The following is a 22,300-nucleotide window of genomic DNA, read 5'->3' as shown; positions in this document are numbered from 1 at the left end:
AATCCCTAGCATCTCTAGGTAGGGCTGGCAACATCCCTTGCATGGAACGCTGCAGAGTCATTGCCATTCAATACAGGCAATACTGAGCCAGAGGAACCAACCATCTGACTCAGTATGGCCCCGTCTGCACTATATATTTAAAGTAGTATCTTACCACCTTAACAGTCAAGGCTTCCCCCAAAGAACCCTGGGGAACTTTAGTGTGTTAAGGTAGCTGAGAGTTGTTAGGAGAGATGCAGGAGTGTCGTGGGAAGACGAATTAAGTGTTAAACCACTTTGGGCATTGTAGATCTCTGATGTGAATAGGGGTTTCCTAACAACAGGCATAAGCAAACACGGCCCTCCAGATGTTTTGGGACTACTGTAATGGTCGGTGGCTCTCACTTGCCCGACCCAGCCAATCTCCTGGCTTTTGCAACGTGTGGGAAACACACAACTCGGCACTTCTCTTGTGAGCCGTAGTCAAAACAATTTCCCGGTAGTTCGCTGCCACCACCCTTTCTCACTTGCACCTGGCCAGAGAGCCCAAAAGGGAAAGCTTCTCCGCCTTGTTCAAGGTTGCAAGCCTCTGACTACTCTTAATAAAGCAGGCAGAAATTCAACCGGTTTGGTTTCTTTACTCAAACCCAGGCACACTCACTTGTGCAGCCCAACACTCAGTATGCGACCAAAGGGTCAAGGGACCGGACTAGTTGCCCCACCCTGAACAATACTCAAGGTCCAAACCAAAATATACCTTTTCAAGGCTTTATTAAAAAGTGTAAAACATACAACTTAAAAATAGCAGTGCACATTTCTTGTGAGGTTACAGAGATCGCAAATAATAAACATAAGCATTCAAATTGCTCTAACTAAAGGATACATACGGTTACGCAGATATAACTTGTTGCAAAGCTTTCAGAAGGCGCAGCCCGCAGGCCCCCCTTCTCTTCTCACAGCTTCATACTTGCAGAAGCTCCGGCAAAATTGCAAGTGGCAAAATGCAAAGTTCTAATGCTAGAACTCCCAAGTTATGGGGAAAGGGTCAGGTGGGGTTCCGTTTTCCCACCAATGGAATTGAGGCTCCAATTAGCAGTTTACCAATGATTTCAGGTGTTGCCCATTTGTCTTCACCTGTCTTACTTCACACTCTGATCTAATACTAGCAGATAGTAAGGCAGTTCTCTCATTCCCTCCCAACTCATCAGGGTCAAGCCGACCCCAGGTGGACAGGATAGAGTGATTAAACCCCCTCCCATCCGTACCATAAGGAAATAGGGAACACTGGTGTTTCTTCTTCAGCCAAAGGCAATTACCACATTCCTTTGCAGGCAGCTAATTGGGGCTAGCAGAGAGGGACTTAGCAAGTTTTGTTAAAGGCCCAGCCTACTCTTGCTGTCTCTCCCAACATCCATTGCTCTTGACCAAGGATTCAGAGTTGTTCATACTATAACTCCCATGCCATATCCATGACAACTACCCTTCGACATTTTTTATAGTATCCAATGAAGGGGTGGAGTATATCCTTATCAAATTTGTGGATAACTCAAGATTAGGAAAGAAAGCTAGCACTGCAGAAGACAAAATAATCTTGATAGAATGGAAAACCGGGCTGAACGTACCACAATGAAATTAAGCAGAGACAAGTACAAAATTCTGCATTTGGAGTAAGGGGGAATCAAATGTAAAGATATACCGTAGGATGGGGGATACTGGCTTGGCAGCACTACATTTGAACATTGTCTTAGAGTCAAGCAGAACATGAGCTAACGGTGTGAAATGACTACCAGAGAGGTTAATGTGATGGTTGGTTACATTAGTAACACTACAGTTTCCAAGACATAAGAAGTAGTAGTTGCATTTTATCCTGCACTAGTGTGATCTGACTGAAAAAGAAGTCCTAATAAGGAATTGGCCCTATTTAACTGGAGAAGACTGAGAGGAGACAAGACAGTACTCTTCAGTGATTTAAAAAGGCTGACACTTAACTTGCTCTTGTCATTTTTTTGGGGGGGGGACGGATCTTGGTGTGTAGTGAAGGTATGGAGTACAATGGAAGGAATTGTTGGTCAAAAAATTCTGGCTGTAGCTCAGTGGCAGAGCACACGACTTGCACATGCCCCTAGGTTCAATCCTCCATATATCCAGGTTGGGCTGGGAAAGACTCATACCTGAAACCCTAGGCAGTGACTGCCAATCAGTGAAGGCAACACTGGGTTACATGGACCAATAGTCTGACTCAGTATAAGGTAGTTTCCTATGTTCCTAATGTGTATCTTAATGTCTCTCTCTGCCTGGGATTTGGGATGTAGGAAGCAGAAATGCTGGCTTCGCCTTTCAAACCTCTCATGAGTCCGCAGAAACATGTACCTTTGGACCCCTGCTTGGAAAGGTAGCTGAGCTCTTTTCCCTTTTCTCTTTTCTCAGCCTTTAGGATAAATTGCTATATAGCTGGGAACACAGAAAAAAGCTTTCAGCTTGTTTGGATTCGTAAGAAAACTAGATGGTAAATCAAAGTAGAGCTGAACAGTAGTTAAAACTGATGTTGCTAGTGTTGCATGTCACAATTACTGCTTGTAATAGGCAAAAATACTGAGGTAAAATGACAATTTAAGTAGAGCTAAGTTAAAAGTTAATCCCAATATAACATATGGTGATCTTTGCACAGAACAGCTAATAGATATTCCATTGTGTGGTTTAATAGTGCATGTCCATATTCTCTTTTGTTTTTCATGTAAGTTGTAGTATTTGCCTGCATATAATGTTTGTTGTATCCTCATTCACCCAATATTCATTTATGTATAATGTGATTTTCTTATAATAGTCTCTGTGGATTATGCTTATACCTTTCATACACTGAAATGCATTCACTGGTCTTTGGCTGATGCATTTTAAATATAGTTCCCAGACTCTCTTTCTCCAGCCTCTGGTCCTGTTTTGTCACAACCCTCTCACCCATTGGGGAGGGCTGGGATAAGTCCGGGACCTTAATTTCAACACAGAACAGAGCAAAGGTTCACTGCTGACTCGGATTACGGAAAGAGGTCTAAGGAGTTTACGGGGGAGGGGTTATTTGTTTGTGTGTGGGGGTTATTGTTTTTTATTATGTATTTTGTGTTTTTATATTGCATTTTTATGTAGTGAACCACCTACTGTATACAAATTTAATAAATAATAATATTAATAATGAACCTAAATTACAGGAGAGCAGGCTTGATTGAACATTAGGATACATTTCTAGTAAGAACAGCTTGACAATTAAATAGGGTACTGCCACGAGAAGGGGAGCACTTTTCCTTCACAAGAGGCCTTCAAGCAGATATTGGATAGCTGTCTATTGGGGATGTTGAAGCTCTGGTTTTCCTGCAGGAAATCAAGCAGGAAGCTGGATTATTTGGCCTACGTACAAGGCCCCTCCAGCTAACTGGGCCTGGAGCACTGTGGTGGCCCCTCTTAACCTCAAACCCCAGCCCAGCAGTTTTTCTGAAGAAAATCACCTACAGGCCAAAGCATAAAGGCTTCACAACTGTACTTGTATCATAGTCACCTTTGCAAACATCTACTTGGGCCAAACTAAACATGACATTAATTAGCTTCAACTGAAAGCTTTCCTCAAAATGCATATAGTCGTACCTTGGAAATCAAATGGAATCCGTTCCGGAAGTCTGTTCAACTTCCAAAACGTTTGAAAACCAAATCACGCCTTCTGATTGGCTGCAGGAAGCTCCTGCAGCCAATTGGAAGCTGCGGAAGCCCCATTGGACGTTTGGCTTCCAAAAATAGTTTGCAAACCGGAAGAGTCACTTCTGGGTTTGCGGCGTTCGGGAGCCAAAATGTTTGAGAACTAAGCTGTTTGATAACCAAGGTACGACTGTAGTAGTTTGGGAGTGGATATTTCTTCTTCAGGAATGCAATAGGGAAAGGAAAAAGTCAATCTTCCTGCTTTTCATGGCACAGACTTTCCTGCAGGTACTATTTACATAACAAAAATGTGCATGCTAATTGCATTCACACAATTAACCCATGTCTAGCTTGGCCTCTGTCACAATAGATTGCATCTAGGTGTAGATGTAAAATCTTCTAGTACACTTTTAAAATGCAATGTACAAAATGGCACTTAATGGTATGTAAATGGTGGGAATTAATACTTCCTTAGCCCACATAATTTCCACTGGCTCGCCTTCATGCGGAATATTGGATGACTAATGAAGACCTTTGTCTAGGTCACTGCACCGCACAATTGCCATTTGGAGCTAAATTTTTCCAGAGTCTTTGGAACAGCTCCTAGCTAGAAGCAGAGTTAAAAGATCAAAACATTAGAAAGCCATAATGAAGATGAATTTTAACCGGTAAATGGATATGTGCTCATATGGTAAGAGGCATGGCTGGTATGATAAATGCTAATGAAGAAGTCCTTTTTATAAATGTTTCTAGAAGCCACATTTATCATCTCGGTGTGATATAATTAAAAGAAAAGGATTGTTTGTGATTTCGAATCTATCAAAATCCTGCAACTAAGCATGGTGACTAATTCAAAGACTTACCAAAGCGGCAGCCAGTCATTTATGAAATGCCGCAGTATATTATTATAAGGTTTTGTCCATAATTAACACAACCTCACATTTTTATACTCATCAATCTGATACAAGAGGTATGACAACCAAACACATTCCCACTCTCATTTTTTCAGCCTGTGCACACAAAAAACAAAAACAAATACCCAGGTTGAACAAAAACCCTATATTGTTATATATTACATACAAACATTCTTAGGTTCTTTGTGGCCCGTTTATGGGGCAGGGAACCCCAAGCTACATAATAATTTGAGAATTATTGCCTATTTAACGTCTATATAATTGTTAAAGCTAAGACCAGGGAGACAGTTGTGCTGGTCCTTCCAATCAGATGAACTGGGTGAGGAGTGAGGGGGCAGAGATGGAGAGGGAAATAATACCGTAGTAGGGTATAGGAGCTAGCACCTGAGGCAACACCAACAGAAATGCCTGGGTGGGTAGTTTAATTTTTTAAAAGCTGAATACTGATGTGCTTGGAGGCAAGTGGGTGGTCCTTGTTCTGTTTGTTTGTTTGCTTGTGTGTGTGTACTTGTCTGTATGGGTGTTTTTGTACCAGCAGCTGGAGAAAATAGAGGGCAGAGGCTGGAGGAAAAACTGTGAGTGGAAGGGTGCTCTTTTCCCATCTTTCGGACCCCCTGGGAAACTCACAAAATGTGCTGTAGTTTCCCGGATATTCCGGACAGAATTCATGTTCAGAGACTAAGACGTACGGTAATGACTTGCCTAAGACTATATTGTTTATGTTTGGAGACCTCCCCATTTAACCACACAATCATTCTATATTTAGTTAGGTTCAGTTGGTGGTTTAGTTTGTTCATTAGTTAAATGTGTGAAGGGGGAAATCCTGAGATAACTCATCAAGGTTGCCATGGATTTGCTGAGCTAATCTTTCATTTTGGCATCTCTTGCTTTCTCCCCCTCTGCACCTGTCAATTCCATCTGGCACCAAAAATGAGCACATACCCAGGTGAGTCCTTGATGCTACTTGTTTTGTGTTGGTTGTTAGTCAAGCAGTTATGTAAATTGATAGCTTAGGTCAGAGGTTTTCAACCTTTTGAGTCCACTGCTCCCTTGCCTACCCCTGCTTAAGATATTTGAAGATGGCTATCCTATTTCCTCCGAGTTTCCTTTTTTCTAGGCTAAACATACCCAACTCCTTCAAGTGCTCCTTGTAAGGTTTAGTTTCCAGACCCTTGATCATCATGGTTGCCCTCCTCTGCACACGTTCCAGCTTGTCAACATTCTTCATTGTGCTCATATTAATGCACAGGGCGGGGGCACATTGGAGTCTGTGTGATTACATGAGTGCATTTATATATTTTAGAACTGGAATGAAATCCATATATATTATCTTATTTTTTTAAAATCAAGTTTAATCCAGGAATAAGTGGCCACAAACATTTAGGCTAGGATTCTCATGCGAGAAAACTCAGAAAGAGGACGTCACTAGTCCATTACAGGAGTGGGTATCTGCAAACACTTAAGCTTGAATTCTACAAGGGGACTTGGCCTCAGAAAAGCCTCTTTGGTGAATCAGGGGACCCTCCTAAAGGGCATGGGATGAGCTAGAGTGGGCTGCTGGAGAAAGTAGGAGATGCTTCAGACAAAATGGAGTCAGCCACATCCTGTGCACGAAGCAGAATTTGGTCAATTACCTCCCCTGAATCCCATCCCTGACTCATCAGAAGGGCTTTTTATGAGGAAAGAGGATGGAGGAAGGATGGAATAGGAAAGTGTCCTTGTGTGACCTTCCTTACCCCCCCCCCCAGTTGTTAGAATCAATTATTAATGTATTTGAGCCTTAGAGATGCTCATTTCAACTCATGTACATTATAGTATGTTTGACAAAGAGGAAAATGGCATATGGTTACCATGTTTTGAAATGGTATGCCAGGCATCCCCAAACTCAGCCCTCCAGCTGTTTTGGGACTATAACTCCCATCATCCCTAGCTAACAGGGCCAGTGGTCAGGAATGATGGGAATTGTAGTCCCAAAAAAGCTGGAGGGCCGAGTTTGGGGATGTCTGTGGTATGGATTGTCTTTAAAATCTATCAGAAAAATGAATGCAAGGGGCCCTTTCGGGTATCTTGTACTACAGCCCTACCTCTCTCAAAAACACACTCTCAGCCCATGCCAGATAAACTTCAAACCTGGCAAGAGATGTCCCTCTTTGGTGCAAAAGTGCTAGCACTTGCACAACACAGCTATTGTGTTTTAATCACATCTAATAGTATTAAATGTAGCTTCATAATAAGCAACAGAGACACTTATAAATTCAGGGTTAGTATTACTTCATCAGATGATGGGAATGGAGCTGTTTTGAGATGGGAGGTTCAAGGGAAAATATATTTCATTATAGTAAAGGGAACCCAATGGGAATATGAAATACATTGGCATACAACTTAAAAACAACCCCATAGCTAGGTTTTATTTTTCTTTTACTAAAGCTTTCACAGCATTCTGTATTTATGTTTTGTCTAAGCTTTAAAAATTAAGATAAGAATTAAGAACAATTCCAAAAGTGTTGTTTTTGCTCTCTCCCAATGACAGGCTTATCAAGATGTTCGAACGACAGTGTTATTCTGCCTGAAGAGAAGATTTGAAACAAACTTATTGTCCCACAGAGCTCATAGTCCTAGTGGCTAGAATATCTTCTTTATTTTTGGCACTAATTCCTGCAGCGAATAGCCATTTTCAGCTCCAGAAATTAACTGTAAGCACTTGGAATTTAATGACTGATGGGCAAAGCTTCACTCAATCTGTAACAACAACAAAAAAATGCTAGGTATTAAAATAATAATGAAAAACATTCATCCCTCCAAATTATATGAAATCCTCATCAATAAATCTCTAGAACCCAGGCTTCTCAGCTGGCTATATTAAAAATGAATTACATGAACTCAGCTTGTACCCAACAGTATTTTTCTGCAGATTAGTTGGTGACAGTTTTAAAAACCAGTTGGCAGCTTTAGGCTATTACATAAAGAATTGAGTTCTTGGCTGAAATAAAGTTACTCAGTAGTTTCATGCTCTTATTAAATGTATTCTGAGGTCTTTTCTGGGAATAAAGCTGTGTACATATGACAGCTTTGCAGAGGCTTGAGGGTGGTATGATAGAGCCACTGCGGGTCAGAAAAACAGATACCTGTTAAACCTATTTAACTGTGACAGAAAAATAAACACCTGTAACTCAATCATAGGTATGCCTTTTTTCTTATTTATTTTTCTTTATTCATGTGTACGGTTTTTTTTCTTTATCTGTGTGCAAATAAAGTTTCTCAAATACATTATCCATACATACCCTAAGAGACTATCAGTTCACTCCTATACCCTGAGGTAAAGTTCTTAACCCGAGGTAATACTTCCGGGTATGTAACCTGAGGTGTTTGTAACCCAAGGTACCACTGTACAGGTTTGATGGAAGACTGGTTTGAGACTGCTACCAAACAGGTTTAATGTGAGACTGCTGATTAGAATGTCACAAATGCAGTACAGTATTTGAACAAACTCTAATTGCCTCTTAATAATAAATGCCAGCTGGCATTTTGAATTTCTTATATTCCAAAATTATCTGTATTTCCCCTGAATTACAAAAAAAGGAAAAATCTATTAAAGAAGTGTTGGCACTGCTGTGCACACATGCCAATCTTTCGGAGCCAAATCTTTAATTATTACTGATTACTGATTAAAGAATATATATACACATGAAACCTAATGGAACTTGGGATCAGATGTATCAGGATTTGGTTCAGAACCATTTGGTCCATATGTCCACACATAAGCTGTGAAAATGCACTGCACATATTTCCTTAACCATGAACCTTGGGGAATCTGACTACTTTAGACAGACTGTAAATTCACCAGGAGAATTCTGATTGATTAGTTATGATGAAAAACTCCATTACTGGCAGTCAACAAGAGATTCCAGGAAGATAAATGTGAGATCAACAGATGAAGAATGAGAGCAGATATGCTTTTTGACACAGAAGAAAACAAGAGAGATTGGCTGCACTGTGAAAAGGAACAGGAGTGTAGGTTTCATAGGCTCCCATCTCATTCCTGCTTTCAAATGTGCAGGGAAACAAGCATATGATGTGTTTACTCAGAAGTAAGTATGCTACTAAACATGTGTGCATTATGGGATGGAAGCCTCAGTAGCTTGGCTGACTGTTCACATACAGTAATTGCAAACCTGATTAAGAGTTTGGATTTGATATCCCGCTTTATCACTACCTGAAGGAGTCTCAAAGCGGCTAACAATCTCCTTTCCCCTCCTCCCCCACAACAGACACCCTGTGGGGTGGGTGGGGCTGAGAGACTTCAAAGAAGTGTGACTAGCCCAAGGTCACCCAGCAGCTGCATGTGGAGGAGTGGAGACACGAACCCGGTTCCCCAGATTACGAGTCTACCACTCTTAACCACTACACCACACTGGCTCTCATTAAGTACTGCTCCAGGGTTTCCTTAAATTGTAATAACAACAAACCACAGAGAGTAGCAATTGACCAACCTACATTGGTGTACAGGAGTTCTATGGAGTTACAGTCACTCATGAATGGGAACTTGAAGAAACAAAATAAATAAGAAAAGAGTTCAGTACTGCGCTTGTATGCTCCTTCTCTCCCTGACTCCTTCTCAATAATTCAGCACTTTTTCCTGTCCTGACAAAATCAGGTCACTGGGTATCCTTATGAATGAATAATGCATATTTACACAACTAGCCCTGTGTCGGATATCCTGAACAGTCAGGAAACAACAAAACTAATTCAGTCACAAGAAGCCATACTTCCCATCCTCTCCTGCAAGCATGTCTGTGTGCGGAAGGTATTGCAGGATCATTCTTTTGGCCCACTGTGCGAGAAGCCAGTCAACACCACAATAAATATAGACTAAGCTTCAGGAATACCTTCCTGATGGTGCAGGCTGCTTGACAGTGGAACTGACTACCTCGTAAGGTGGGGGATTCTTCTTCCTTAGAGGTTTGTAAGCAGATGTTGGATGGCTACGTATCAAGAGCAAAGTAGTACCGGTAGGGAACTTCTTGCATCAGAAGGTTTGAACCACCTGCTAATGAAGAAAACCAGGGCTTGCCCATTCCCCTTCCCCAGCATCTTGAGACACAATTCTCTTTTATTTTGCGGTTCATTTTGAATGCGCTCAGCTTTTTTTTTTGGCATGCTACCCTCTTTTGCACCGGCCCATTTGGAATTTTGGGAAAGTGTGGGGTGTCCTAGTCCCCAAATAGTTGCAGCAGGGGTGTGTGGCTTAACACAACATGACTGCCACGCCACACCACCTTTAAAAGAGCAGAAAAGGAGATGGAGCGACATCGTTGAGAAAAAGGGTACTTATATCAGCCACCACTGCACTCACTCACAGGAAGAAGCTCTTTGCATCTTTTCTCTTCTCGGCACAAAATAAAAGGTGGATGTCCATTCCTGGCATCTAATAACATGTGTGCATGTTTAAGAATATGTGCAATGTAGGAGAGGTCAGTCCAATGCAAATGGAAACTGAAAAGGAAGAGCAAGCAGCCTATTGTGCACTCTGGATTTTACAGGGGATATTTTGCAGGTTGCATAGGAAGTACTGCATAGGAGACGCCCAGACAAAATGACCTTTGAGATCCCTTTGGTGGCTAGGTAGGTGAACCAGAAGGCAACAGCATTTTGCCTTCCTAGAGTTCAATGGGAGCTTTCAAAAACTTTACAGTATTAGCTTCCAGACAGCTATGCCACTGTCGTTTCCAGGTGAGGACGGAGAAAGGTTGAGGAGGCTGGCACAGTGTGGGCCCGCCAGCAGAGTGGCAGCCTCCCAGAAGTCACTCCCAGTCCCATATGGGAAAACTTTGCATGCCACCTGTAGTACAGAAGCTAAATTTCAGGTATTCCAAAAAACCCCAGCATAGTAAATTTACAGTACAATTGTATACAGTGGTACCTCTGGATACGTACCTGATCCGTTCCGGGGTGCCATTTGCACCCCGAAAAGTACGTATCCAGAGCGGTGATAGAGCGCATGCGTGAAGCACTGATAGAGCACTTCTGCGCATGCGCAAAACGCGCAGAAGGCTCTTTGGACTCAATCCCCTGTGCACACTAACATCAATTGTGCACAGGTGGGATTTACGCATTTCAAAGCATGCAACAATCAGACCAGGAAAGGATTGTTTGAAGCTGTAGCAAGGGGGCGGGGGAGAGAAATCAAACCAACTCACCCCAAATATGCAAAACACTGGTAAAAAGACCCAAATCATGATACCTACCATACCACCACCACTCTCCTTTTGCAGCCATTTATACCTCCTTCTAGATCTCGCAACAGCTCATAGGACATGAGAGATGGTGACTGAACAAAACAAAGGAAAAGAAAATATCTTGGATATGCGCATGTTCAGAGTAGCTAATGTTCATTTATCAAGGTTAGAATTATTTTTTGTTTTGCGCAGTTCAGTTATGAACCTGCATCTGCTCTGAAAAGCTTATGCCATAAAAAATGAACTAGTCCTAAGCCTTATTTTGTGGGCCCTTTATTCCTTGTGTTTCTTTTTGTGGGAATGGGCCTATTTCGGGAACTGCCACCAAGCTGCGTTCGGATCATACCGTATCAATATTGCCTAAAATCACTTCTGTTAAGGAAGTGGCCTTTTAAGAGAAATTTCCCAGGAACCTGGCGTTTAACTTGCTGGAACAGAAAAATAGTATATTTGCGTTGTTGTTAATTGAACGTACATACTCTCCCAGCCTTGCTTCTGCGGCCATCCCGTGAGCAGTAGACCCAATCCTGAAGCGACGCTTCTCAGACATTTAGTTTTAAGATTAGCTGGTCTTACTCTTAAATTGCTCTGGCTTGAGTGGCAAGCTAAGCCTGAACACATGTACCTCCAAGCAAGCTAAGCCTCCACGTTTTGCTCAGAGGGCAAGCCCCTGAGTCCGGTGGGTGTTACTCCAAAGTAAGCCTGTCCACGGTGACGCGAAGAGGGGAAGCGGAGCGAACTCGGGGCCCCTTCTCAAACAGGAGCCCTGCTCGGAGCCGGGCAGGCGGCGCTCGGGAAACAGGGGCGCCGCGGGGCAGGGCAGGGACGCCGCGAGGGCGTTGCAATGGCACCAAGTAGCCTCGCCACCCTGCGCTCCAGAGGCTGCGCGCGAACGGGAGAGCGAGCGCGTAGACAGCAGGCAGGCTGGCTGCCTGGGCGTGAGGGTCCGGCTGCTGGGGAAGGAGGGAGGGAGCCTCCCCCTGGCCCTCCTCCCGCTTCCCCCTCCCCGCCCGCACAGCCGCCTGGGCCTGGGCCGGGCTTGGGCCGAGAGGCGGAGGCGCTCGGCAGAGCCTTAAAACTTTCTGGAGCGGCCGTGGCGCTTGGGGGCAATGTGGCTGCTGTGGCTGCTCCTGGGCTCGGCGGGTGAGTCGGCGCCGGACGCGCACCCATAGAAAGGAGGAAATGGGGGGCGGGAAAGAGCTCCGGCTCCCGAGGCTGGAGGGCGAGCTGGGGGAAGGGGAGGCGAGCCCGCCGCGGGGACGGACCTGCAGGAACCCCGGAGGGCAGCGGCGCCTCACGCCCCCCTCGCGTCCTTATGTCCCCATCAGGCTGAGGGTGGCGGAGGAGGCGCGGGCTTTGCGACGGTCCAGGACCCCCCGGTGTGGACTTGGAAAGGAGGGGGAGCCGCCTCACACAAAGCACAACATGCACAGCAACTTGGGAGTGCGTTTGCGTCTACACTTTCCAGGGTTACCTGGATATTCTCGGACAATGCTGTTTGGTTGCGATAGCCCCAGATGGGGATAAGTACTACGATACCAGGTTTTTGGTTTTGTTTGGGGTGCGTGTGTGGTAGAGCTGCTTATTCCTCTCCCCCTCCCCCAAAACTCTTCACCTCAGCTGGAGAGGCGGGCTGGTGACTGGCAGCTCCAGCTCTCCGCTCTGTTCCCTTTAAGTACTGTAGTTTGTTGATAATTTTTGTAGTGTTTTACAAAGTGCCTTACCATGCCTGTCTCTTCTCACAGTTCAGTTTGTATAATTATTTTTTCTTTTTTTTAAAAAAAACCTATCAGCCCTGTGTTAGAGAAGGGAGAGCTTCTGTTCAGCAACATCGTAAAATATTCCACCCCCACCCCCACCCAGAGCATAGTACAGTGCTACCTCTACTTACGGATGCAATCCATTCTGGGGTGCTTTTTGCACCCCAAAAAGTCCATAAGTAGGGTGCGAAAAGCACCCCCAAAAGTCCGTAAGTAGAGCACTGCTTCTGCGTGTGATGCAATAGAGCGCTCCTGTGCATGTGCGAAGCGCAGAGAATGCTTCTGTGCATGCAGTGAAACCCGGAAGTATACACTTCTGGTTTGCCGTGTTCACAACCCGAAAATCCTCAACCTCAACCTAACCTAACGCAACTAGACTGTATGGTATGACTGTATTTGGAAAGTTCCTTCCCCTGCCCAATGCCCATTTGCTTAGAACAGCCACATAAGGGGTTAAATGTGACCTTAGTGACTTCTGGTGTTGGGGTTCTTCACATTTAGCTGTGGTGCAAAGGGTCCTGGAGGTCCTGGGGTAAAACATTGTATTTCATAAAAAAATACACATGGAACCACAGGGCCCTTCTGTCCCAAAGAGCATCAGGTATTGGTTGGTGTTTGTGTTGACATTCTCCTTCTCCTTCTTGGAGTTTTGGCTGCAACCTTCCTTTCTGTAGAGATATGCTATTCTTGTGTCTTGAAAGGCCCAACCAGTATCATCAGTCTGACTTTTGATGAGTTTTGTTTGGGGTATTTCCATCCGGATCACCTTCCCTTCTAAGTGAGTTTGGCAGGAGTTAGAAAGGTGATACGCAGCAGCATATCTCTAGAAAAAGAAGTATAGCTGAGGAGAGAGGAACCAGACATCTCTGTGATACCACATGTTTGGAAGGGTCCAGAAGTCTTCTGCTCCAGCCCCCTGCTGCAAGGCAAAAACTCTTCCTCTCCTCTAATTCACCCAAGAAATCCACACCAAAGAGTGATGAGAATAAGACACTTGAAATTTAGCTGCTTCCAGGTAACTTGGAAGAGGCACTTTTAGCAGTGCTAAACATACGCCTTTGATACCTGAAAATATGAACTATATACCGTATTAAGTCTTCAAATCCTGGATCAATGCAGCTTTGCATCTCCACTTCTAGCAGCAGATACAGATGTTGTAAGAACACATACTGTAATTTAGAACACTTGATGCAGAGGAATTACTCTGGTGCTGCTTTTTCTTCATAACACTTGAAGTTGTGGAGCCCAACTCAAAACAAAATGAATTTCTGACAGCATAAATACTTTAAAAGAAACAATTCAAAATGTCATTAATATTGAATTGAACACAGGTTCAAATGCCATTTCTATTTACTAGATTTAGTGAAAATGCTAGCAAAGTATCTGTGTTCTAAGGATCTTCTTTATCACACTCCCACCCACCAATTAAAGCATTTCACACAACTCTGGAACTACACATAAAATGTGCCCACAGTGGGAACTGGGAGAATTCTATCAAAACTAAGCAAAGTTGGTGGTGCTAGACATAACCCCCCCCCCCTTTTGTTTTGCTTTGACTGCATCATTCCACCTCGGATTTTCCATTCTCATCTAAGCTGAGTGATTTATCTGCTGTCTGTTTGTATTTAATAATAACCATGTGTAAATAGTGATACTTTGCTGCAGTAGATGTTGGCAGAAGATGCTGTGGGTGTACAAAGGATTTTGCTGTAGCAACTTTGCGATTTTAAAAAGTGTTTGCAAAGCTCATATACAGTTCTTTATGAGCTTCCCCATATAATATTAGGAGTGCTTTATCTCCAGATGCATTGATGTCACATTAAGTTATTATTTGCTTTCAATGTCACACAGTAGTTTTACCATTGCAAGCAGCATCACCACCTGTTGCTGCACAAGCAAAAATGACACACATTTATTAACCCAGATTTTTTTTTAAGAAACCACTTAAATATTTCATATTTGAAAATTGTTGTTCTTTGACTCGTGTAAGTACAGTGTTCTGCTGGATAAGTTCAGCAAATAGAAAATTAGCACTGGGAGGTCTATGCCATTTTCTACACTATGTTTCTAAGAGTACTGAGAATTTCACAGCTGTGCCTGGTGTTTTTACATGAGTACAATGTGTGCTTTTATTTAAATTGCATCTCTGGGTTTGTGGGGCATAGGAATTTGTTCAAATTTTTTCCTCAAAATATAGTCCGCCCCCCCCCACAAGGTCTGAGGGACAGTGGACTGGCCCCCTGCTGAAAAAGTTTGCTGACCCCTGCTTTAACCCATGGTTGCCTTACTTTTACACACTTGCTTATTGTGGCCTTGTACGTAAGTCCGCAGAACTTGCTAGTCTGCTGGCAGAGAAGTGTTGGAGAACTCTGACCCTTGTGCAGCAGACCACTGCCTTTTTGTCCTGGGAGCAAAGGAGGAATGGAGTGTTTTGTTCACCTGCATGTAGTTCCTTGCACTTGGTATGCAATTCATCAGTTGCTAGGAATTGCAGGTGGAGATCGAGTGCTGTTGCACTTATGTTCTGCTTGCAGACTTCTCATAGGCTTCTGGTTGGCTGTGGTAAGGACAGGATTCTAGACTAGATGGACCCTTTGGTCTGACCAGTTGAGCTCTTCTTATATACAAAGTTGGTGCTTCAACATAGGACTTGTAGTGCTGAAGATATTCTGGAGAATGCTAGCGTATTTCTGGTTTGCTATTTATAGGTAGGTAGCCGTGTTGGTCTGCCATAGTCAAAGAAGTGTGCATGCACACGAAAGCTCATACCAATAACAAACTTAGTTGGTCTCTAAAGAGCTACTGGAAGGAATTTTTCTGGTTTGCTATTGTTATGAATAGAAATCCTGCAACATCATATCGAATGACGTAGCCCTACCATTTTGGGAACAAATGTTTATTGAAATGGTGGTTGTTATTTAACAACCCATTATTAACAGATGCACCTGCACACTAGGAAGTATTACTTATTCTTATCTTTGAGATACGGAGCTGAGATAGCAAGATTTTCAAAGCTTAGTTGCACACCAGATTGTTAGGGTTTTGCATCCTTTCAGTATATAATCTAAACATCACACAGGAAAGCTCTGACAGGTAAGAGAACTGAGATGTCCCATGTTGGTAAAATTATTTTTTCCAAAAGATTAGCAGGAATATATAATTGGCTAGATAATGATAATGATAATGATTTGGTTTGATGTTCATTAATGTAATGGATTAATACTTAATTGACCCTCACTGGGAAACAAAAACATTATTGGGTAATAAATCAGAATGTTAGGATAAAAAATAATAATGAAATGTACAAATACAAGTTGCCATATTGCTAATGAAGGACAGAACACACTTTTACAATAGTGGACACTTGTTTGTCGAAATCTGAATACAGGCTGAGGATTCTTTTTGCATCTTTGTTATAGGTATGAATTTATTGTGTGTATGATACTTGTAGGCATTGTGACAAAGTGTCTGTGTAAAATATTTTTAAAAACCTAAAACCTTGCTTTGTGTAGCGGTGCCTATTGCTGCAAAGCTCCTTGATGGTTAAGTGGTGGAAAAGAGAGAGAAGGACCACCAGCAGCCCTTTATCAAATTTAGTTTTCCCCAATAATTGTCAGCAACAGAAGTTTCTTTGAGGGTGGAAAACACACACACATAGTTGGGATCTTTAGGAACTTATATCAGACATATGGTCCCATGGTTCTCCCAAACTGCGGCCCTCCAGATGTTTTGGCCTACAACTCCCATGATCCCTAGTTAGCAGGACCAGTGGTCAGGGAAGATGGGAATTGTAGTCCAAAACATCTGGAGGGCCGAAGTTTGGGGATGCCTGTCTTTAACTCCTAAAAATGAAGCAAACTACTGTATCATGAAAAGTATGCTGTTAAACATTTGGATTTCACACACTACTGATAGCTTTCTTTGGCTGCATTGAGATGAATACTCACTGTGATCACAAGTTCCTTCCTTTTCAATTCCCTCTGATAAACAGGACTTTAGTCATTGTTTTCTATCTTTTTGCCATTATGTCTGAACTATGGTTTGAACAATCCCCCCTAACCAGGATTGCTAACTGGCTATTAAGTTCTGCAAAACAAAATCTTGAATGCTAGTTTCCAAGTTCCAGATCTTATTCACTGCAGTATTATGAAAAGTATAAAGTAATCAGGACTGTAATTGCAGAACTCAAAGATGAATGAGAGAAATTAACATATTGGGGGGTGGGTACTAGAGAAGGCTTTCCAGTTTCCCTGTAAACATATCAGTTCAATCACTGTAAGAGAATTAAATATACAAATTTACCTTGGAGTTAAAATCTATTTAATATGGGTAACTTCCAAAACTAATTTTTGAATTATTATGATACGTGTAGTTTAACTTGAAATGTAATATCAGCTTCTGCTTTATTTTCCTAGCTCTACTTTATTACTAAAGGGTGGTTTTGTTTTCAATACTAGTCTTTGTTTAACAAATGAAAACAGCTTTCTTTTTATATGTTATGTAGTACAGTAGGAAGTTTTTGACCCAAACTGATTACAGACAAGCAAGAAAACACCCAATTAATTCTCCCTGCTCCCCAAATCTCCTTCAAGAAGAAGCCTGTGCTTGGTGAATGGGAACCATACCATTGAATGTTGAGAAGTATATGTTCATTTGTGAAGGCCTTATATTTGCGTTTGATCATTGCATAAGGTAGTTGCATATAGTTCTCAAATGGAAGATAGGCTACATAAACAGAAGAATAAAATATGATGTTTGAACTCTTATGTCATGTAATAAAATAGTGACTACTTTATTTGTATAGCATAATAAATTCAGGAGTTTAGCTAAAACAAGGGAATAAATACCTAATTCAAAATAGCTTCCAATTTCTCATCTAATCAGGTAAATCTTAGGACTATGGAAACATATTTAGGCCACAGCTTAGTAGTTTAAGTGTCTTTCCTAATGAAAAAACCAGGTATATATTATGATTAATAATATGTCATCAACAAAGCCTATCCTTATAGGTTTATCCCATTCCGGTACTACAACTATTGTTGCTGAGTTTGTCAAAATACAGCCAGAGACTTAATTCAAAAACACATGCAAACAAATCACCAGTGTTGCAAAGCATTGCCTATTCAAGGGCTCTTCAAAAGACAAGTGGAGATTTGCCTGGAGAAAAAAAATGCAATATTATTGCACTGTTAAAAGTTTGCAGGCATTCCACCTGGCTTCCTGCTGTTTCCCACATCTTTTCCAGGAACGCTTATGTTGAAATTGTGCTTTTTTTGTCTTGTTTCCCTTTACTAATGAAGCAAAACTAGCCAATATTTGTGCTTCTCTCTACATTCAGGGCAACAAGAGTTGTATCCTGCTCAGAAACAACACAGGATTCCAAAATTGTTTGCTGCTAGACTAGTTTATAACTTCACTACGTTATGGAACAGAGTTGTATCAACAATCTGTGATGGAAGGGGAAGTAATGTGATATGGCTGCTATTGCTTATGAATGAGCTAGTGAAAAATGAGTAGCACCTCTACTTCGTTTTCATAAGAACACAGGAGTAGTAGATGAATAAACGTGCTGCTAACCAAGTTGGCAGTGACTGTTTCTTTGAATAACATGACAATGTAGGTGTGTACTATGTCAAATGTAAACCAGTATTTTTTGGAAATGTGCTTTGATTTATATGCACAGATGGGAAAGAATATTACTTCTCATTGTAGGTACTGGCACCTAAACAGCCACTGGTGAAATTTCCCTATAGATCAAGATTTGCAATAGGTATAAAGGATTTGGGAAGGTTGGACTTTTTCAAGTTACTAATATGTAAGCTAAAGGTAAAGGTACCCCTGACCATTAGGTCCAGTCATGGACAACTTTGGGGTTGCAGCGCTCATCTCGCTCTATAGGCCAAGGGAGCTGTCATTTGGCAGCTTCTGGGTCATGTGACCAGCATGACAAAGTCACTTCTGGTGAACCAGAGCAGTGCATGGAAACGGCGTTTACCTTCCCGCCGGAGCAGTACCTATTTATCTACTTGCACTTTGATGTGCTTTCGAACTGCTAGGTGGGCAGGAGATGGGACCGAACAATGGGAGCTCACCCCGTTGCGGGAATTCAAACTGCCTACCTTCTGATCGGCAAGTCCTAGGCTCTGTGGTTTAGACCACAGCGCCACCTGCATCCCTAATATGTACTGGGCACCAAATGGGTGCTTACATAGGGCGGGCAGCTGCATGTGTTGGACTCAAGTAGCCAGTAGTCACGTTTTCCTGATTCTCATGGGAATTGCTGGTTACCTACGTAGACTGGTTAAGAAGTTTTGATGCATAAGGCAAAAACTCTAAATGGTGGTTAGAAATATAATTACAGGCACCCCCACCCCTTTATGCACATTCTACTTGCGCATTACCGCTTTTACATGGGTCATCACAAAATAAATGAATCACTTTACATGATTTCAATTGTGCATGCAGGGGCCTGGAATGTAACCCCTGTGTAAGGCAGGGGGCGTCTGTATAATATATTAAATAACTTTCAGCTTGCTGCCGTTATGGTAGCATAGAATTTGATCCTAAATTTGGTCTACCTGCCTATCAGTAGAAACTGCTCTGACCTAAGGTGCCTGTTGCAGGAGAAGTTAGGTGCAGGAGAAGTTCAGTGACAAAGCTGTGTAAAGCAAGCTTTCTAATTCTGCCTATGCAAACATTTTAGTTCTGAGACTCTTCCCAGGCTGGCCTGCAGCTCTCAGACAGTGACTGTCTGCTGCTACAAACGCAGGGCTGCCATGCACTTTTATGTACATTGACTATGTAGGACAGATAGTCACATCTTTTTAGGGTTATTTTGCAGTACTTAAGCATAGCAAAAACTGTGTCTAGGTAAAATGTAGAATGTATGTTTCAATGTTAAAAATGGCATTTTAACAGTTGCAGGAAAGGCTTTGCTTTATGCCAAGTGAAATGAATTTTGCAGGCCCCTGGTTTGTCATCATTCAGGTCTCCTGTTTCAGTGGTGTTCTCTTTTCAATGAGTGAGTGGTTTGTTAATAGGCACTTAGAGCAGTGTGTTTAATGTTAGATTTGACAGCAATTTCAGTTCAGGCAGAGAGACCGTCAGCTTCTGTGTATCAAAAGTTTAGAGTTACTTAAAAAAGAAGAAAATTAAAAAGAGGATGTTTGTCTTGGCAAAAGGGTATGATGAAATATATTTCTACTGAAATATATTTTAATGTATTGAAACAGGAGACATGATTTTAAAATAGTTCACCAGTGCTGTACCTCCAGACCGCCTACTGACCTTTAACTTAAATAGACCATGGGAAATTTTACAGGCTAGCATCATTTGTCATTAATAGCAGTTGGATGGGCTATCTTTTTTACTGCTGAAAAAAGTCTTGTGCTTTTCTCCTTCCTCCAGCTAGCAAGCCCTTGACAGTGAAGTACTGTTTTTAATTGACTCTGAAGGGAACATGCTATATTGAGGAGGATTTTGAGGCATATGTTTCTGGTCAGTGAACACCCAGCAAAGTAATGTGGAGGAGTTCTTCTGAGATTGTATCACTTCATATAACTACTGCGCATGACAGTTTTTCCAGTGCAGTTTTCCCATAAGAAAATTCCTGTTTATTTGTCAGTTGGAGAGAAACATTTGTTACAGACAACTCTTTGATAACTCTAGCTTTTGATTCAAAAAGCACGAACCTCTTCCTCCGTTATTCTTGTGGTCTGAAAAGGTTCTGTCCCAGAAGAAATCTTCACAATGAGATTTGTTTCGAATGTATAGATTTTTAGTCTTTTTAAATCTGGAAAATTGGGCTTAGGGAGTGCATTAGTTATTCATCGGTTTTGCATGATTTGCAAATGCTGAATTCTTCAGGCAATTACAAGCAATAGGAATTGTAGGTGAAATCTGTATGAATGCTTCCCCCCAGCCCTCAAAAGCAGATTCTGTAGGCGCACAGAGGCTGTAGTGAGGAAGAGAGGAAGGGGAAGTCCTATTCTGTGGGTGGAAGTTTGTTCTGCAAGCAGGTGGGCACAATTGGATACTGTATTGCAGGGGTCCCCAGACTACGGCCCCCGGGCCGGATGCGGCCCAATTGGCCTCCCAATCCGGCCCGCGACGACCCCCACCGCCCGCTGCCGCCACCCGCTCTTACGGCGCGCGGCGCGGCGCTGATCTTCAAAATCGGGAAAAAATCGCCGAAAATCCTTTGTGCGCATGCGTATGGGCCTCTCCCGACCCAGAAGAGGTCATTTCCGGTGCACTTCCGGGTCAGGGGAGGCCCATGTGCACAAGCGATTTTCGGCGATTTTTTCCGACCGTGTGCGCATGCGCACGGGCGCGCACTCCCCCGCCCTCCGGCCCGAAGCCCGGTAAGTCTGGGGACCCCTGCTGTATTGCATGTACTTATGGAAAGCATTCTTTGCAAAAAAAGAAGAGAGGAAATAACTTAAATATTGGCTACTAAACCTAGAGTGTTGGCTTCCATATATGCTGTCATTTCTGGAGGTTCTGCTGAAATCAGTGGTAGTCAAGAAAAAGTGCTTAGCATTTCAAATATTCTTCCCTTGGCACAGGGGGAAATGGTGATAACTGGCCTTCTAAAAAAGAGCTTTTGCTGCCATAGACTTCTAGCTGGCACATCTAGCCATTCCTTCTTGTTAATTTGCTTCTTTATGTTTACACTTTATTTCAGCTTTTTTATTATTAGTGAAAGGCATCTATACAAATTATGGTGAAACACATAATCTAATCAGAATGAGTTTCTAGAATGTTCCTAATAGGACTTTTGAATACTTGCCAAGAGAGTTTTTAGGCTTTCTACTAAATTTCTTAAATGGACCCGCTGGCCTGTTAGTTGTTTGAGAGCCCTCAGGTTAATACCGGGGCACTTGCTTTCCAATTTCTAAAAAATCATCAGTGTAGAGATGTCTGGTTCAGTGGCTATTATAATGTAATTAGCAGAGTCAAACTATATGTAAAAACTGAAGGAGCAGCTTTGATCACTCTGACAGTATGGTGAGTGCAAACTGAGGTTGAGCGGAGGTGTTGCTTGCCCATATAATTTATTAATTGTTTCCTTGGCTGCCGTCCTTCGTGTATTCTCCAGAGGAATGTTGCTTTTAGTCAGCACACTGATTTGTATAACTTCTAAACCAACTTAATTTTATCGTGTGTAGCACTTCAGCTGGATCTCTTAGTTGCTTTTTGAGGCGGGGGAAATTAGGGATTTATTTATTTCAGGATTTGTATGGGGCTTTTCAGGACAAAGTCTCCCAACAGTGTTGAGCAGTATATATAAAACACGTATACATGGCCTTACCTATTTAAACATGACATTCCATGCCATGGTGCTTATCAAGGCTGACTGCATGATTTAGGGGCCCTGGGGCACATGTAATATGCAATGGCAACAGTTGAGTTGGCATCCAATGCCATTTAAAACCATCAGTATCTCTAACCATCAATACCTGAAGTCAAGCCTGCCAATTCTTTACCATTTGAGTGAACAACTGCTCTGGTTCTTACTTGACTTACTTTAAACTGGTTATTTGAAACTTTTTGCTTCTGCCCAGATTTTGAGTCAGGATCCTTCCCAGAGCCGGGATATACAGCAGCAGCAACGGGAGTGTGGGGTTGATACACATTAAAGGTAAAGGTAAAGGGACCCCTGGCAGTTAAGTCCAGTTGCAGACAAGTCTGGGGTTGTGGCGCTCATCTTGCTTTACAGGCTGAGGAA

The 22,300-nt window shown here is 42.4% G+C and overlaps 1 protein-coding gene across 3 annotated transcripts in view; it reads left to right on the top strand.

Annotated features, from left to right (window-relative positions):
* The window catches only part of LDLRAD3 (low density lipoprotein receptor class A domain containing 3), a 144,844-nt gene that overhangs the window by 12,647 nt on the left and 109,897 nt on the right, over nucleotides 1-22,300 (top strand). The window contains exon 1 of one of the 3 annotated variants that reach the window (XM_035116212.2): nucleotides 11,747-11,953. The exons of 1 other annotated variant lie outside the window; for it this stretch is intronic. In XM_035116212.2, coding sequence (XP_034972103.1) covers nucleotides 11,920-11,953 — 34 coding nt within the window. In that variant the 5' untranslated portion in view covers nucleotides 11,747-11,919. Of the gene's footprint in view, nucleotides 1-11,746; nucleotides 11,954-22,300 lie in introns of those variants that run through there. One more of the 3 variants, XM_035116202.2, reaches the window with a different exon arrangement.

Source organism: Zootoca vivipara, chromosome 1 (assembly GCF_963506605.1).
Source record: "Zootoca vivipara chromosome 1, rZooViv1.1, whole genome shotgun sequence".
Taxonomy (NCBI): Eukaryota; Metazoa; Chordata; class Lepidosauria; order Squamata; family Lacertidae; genus Zootoca; species Zootoca vivipara.
The sequence above is the reverse complement of the archived record's forward strand: the minus strand, read 5'-3'. Positions and strand labels throughout refer to the sequence as shown.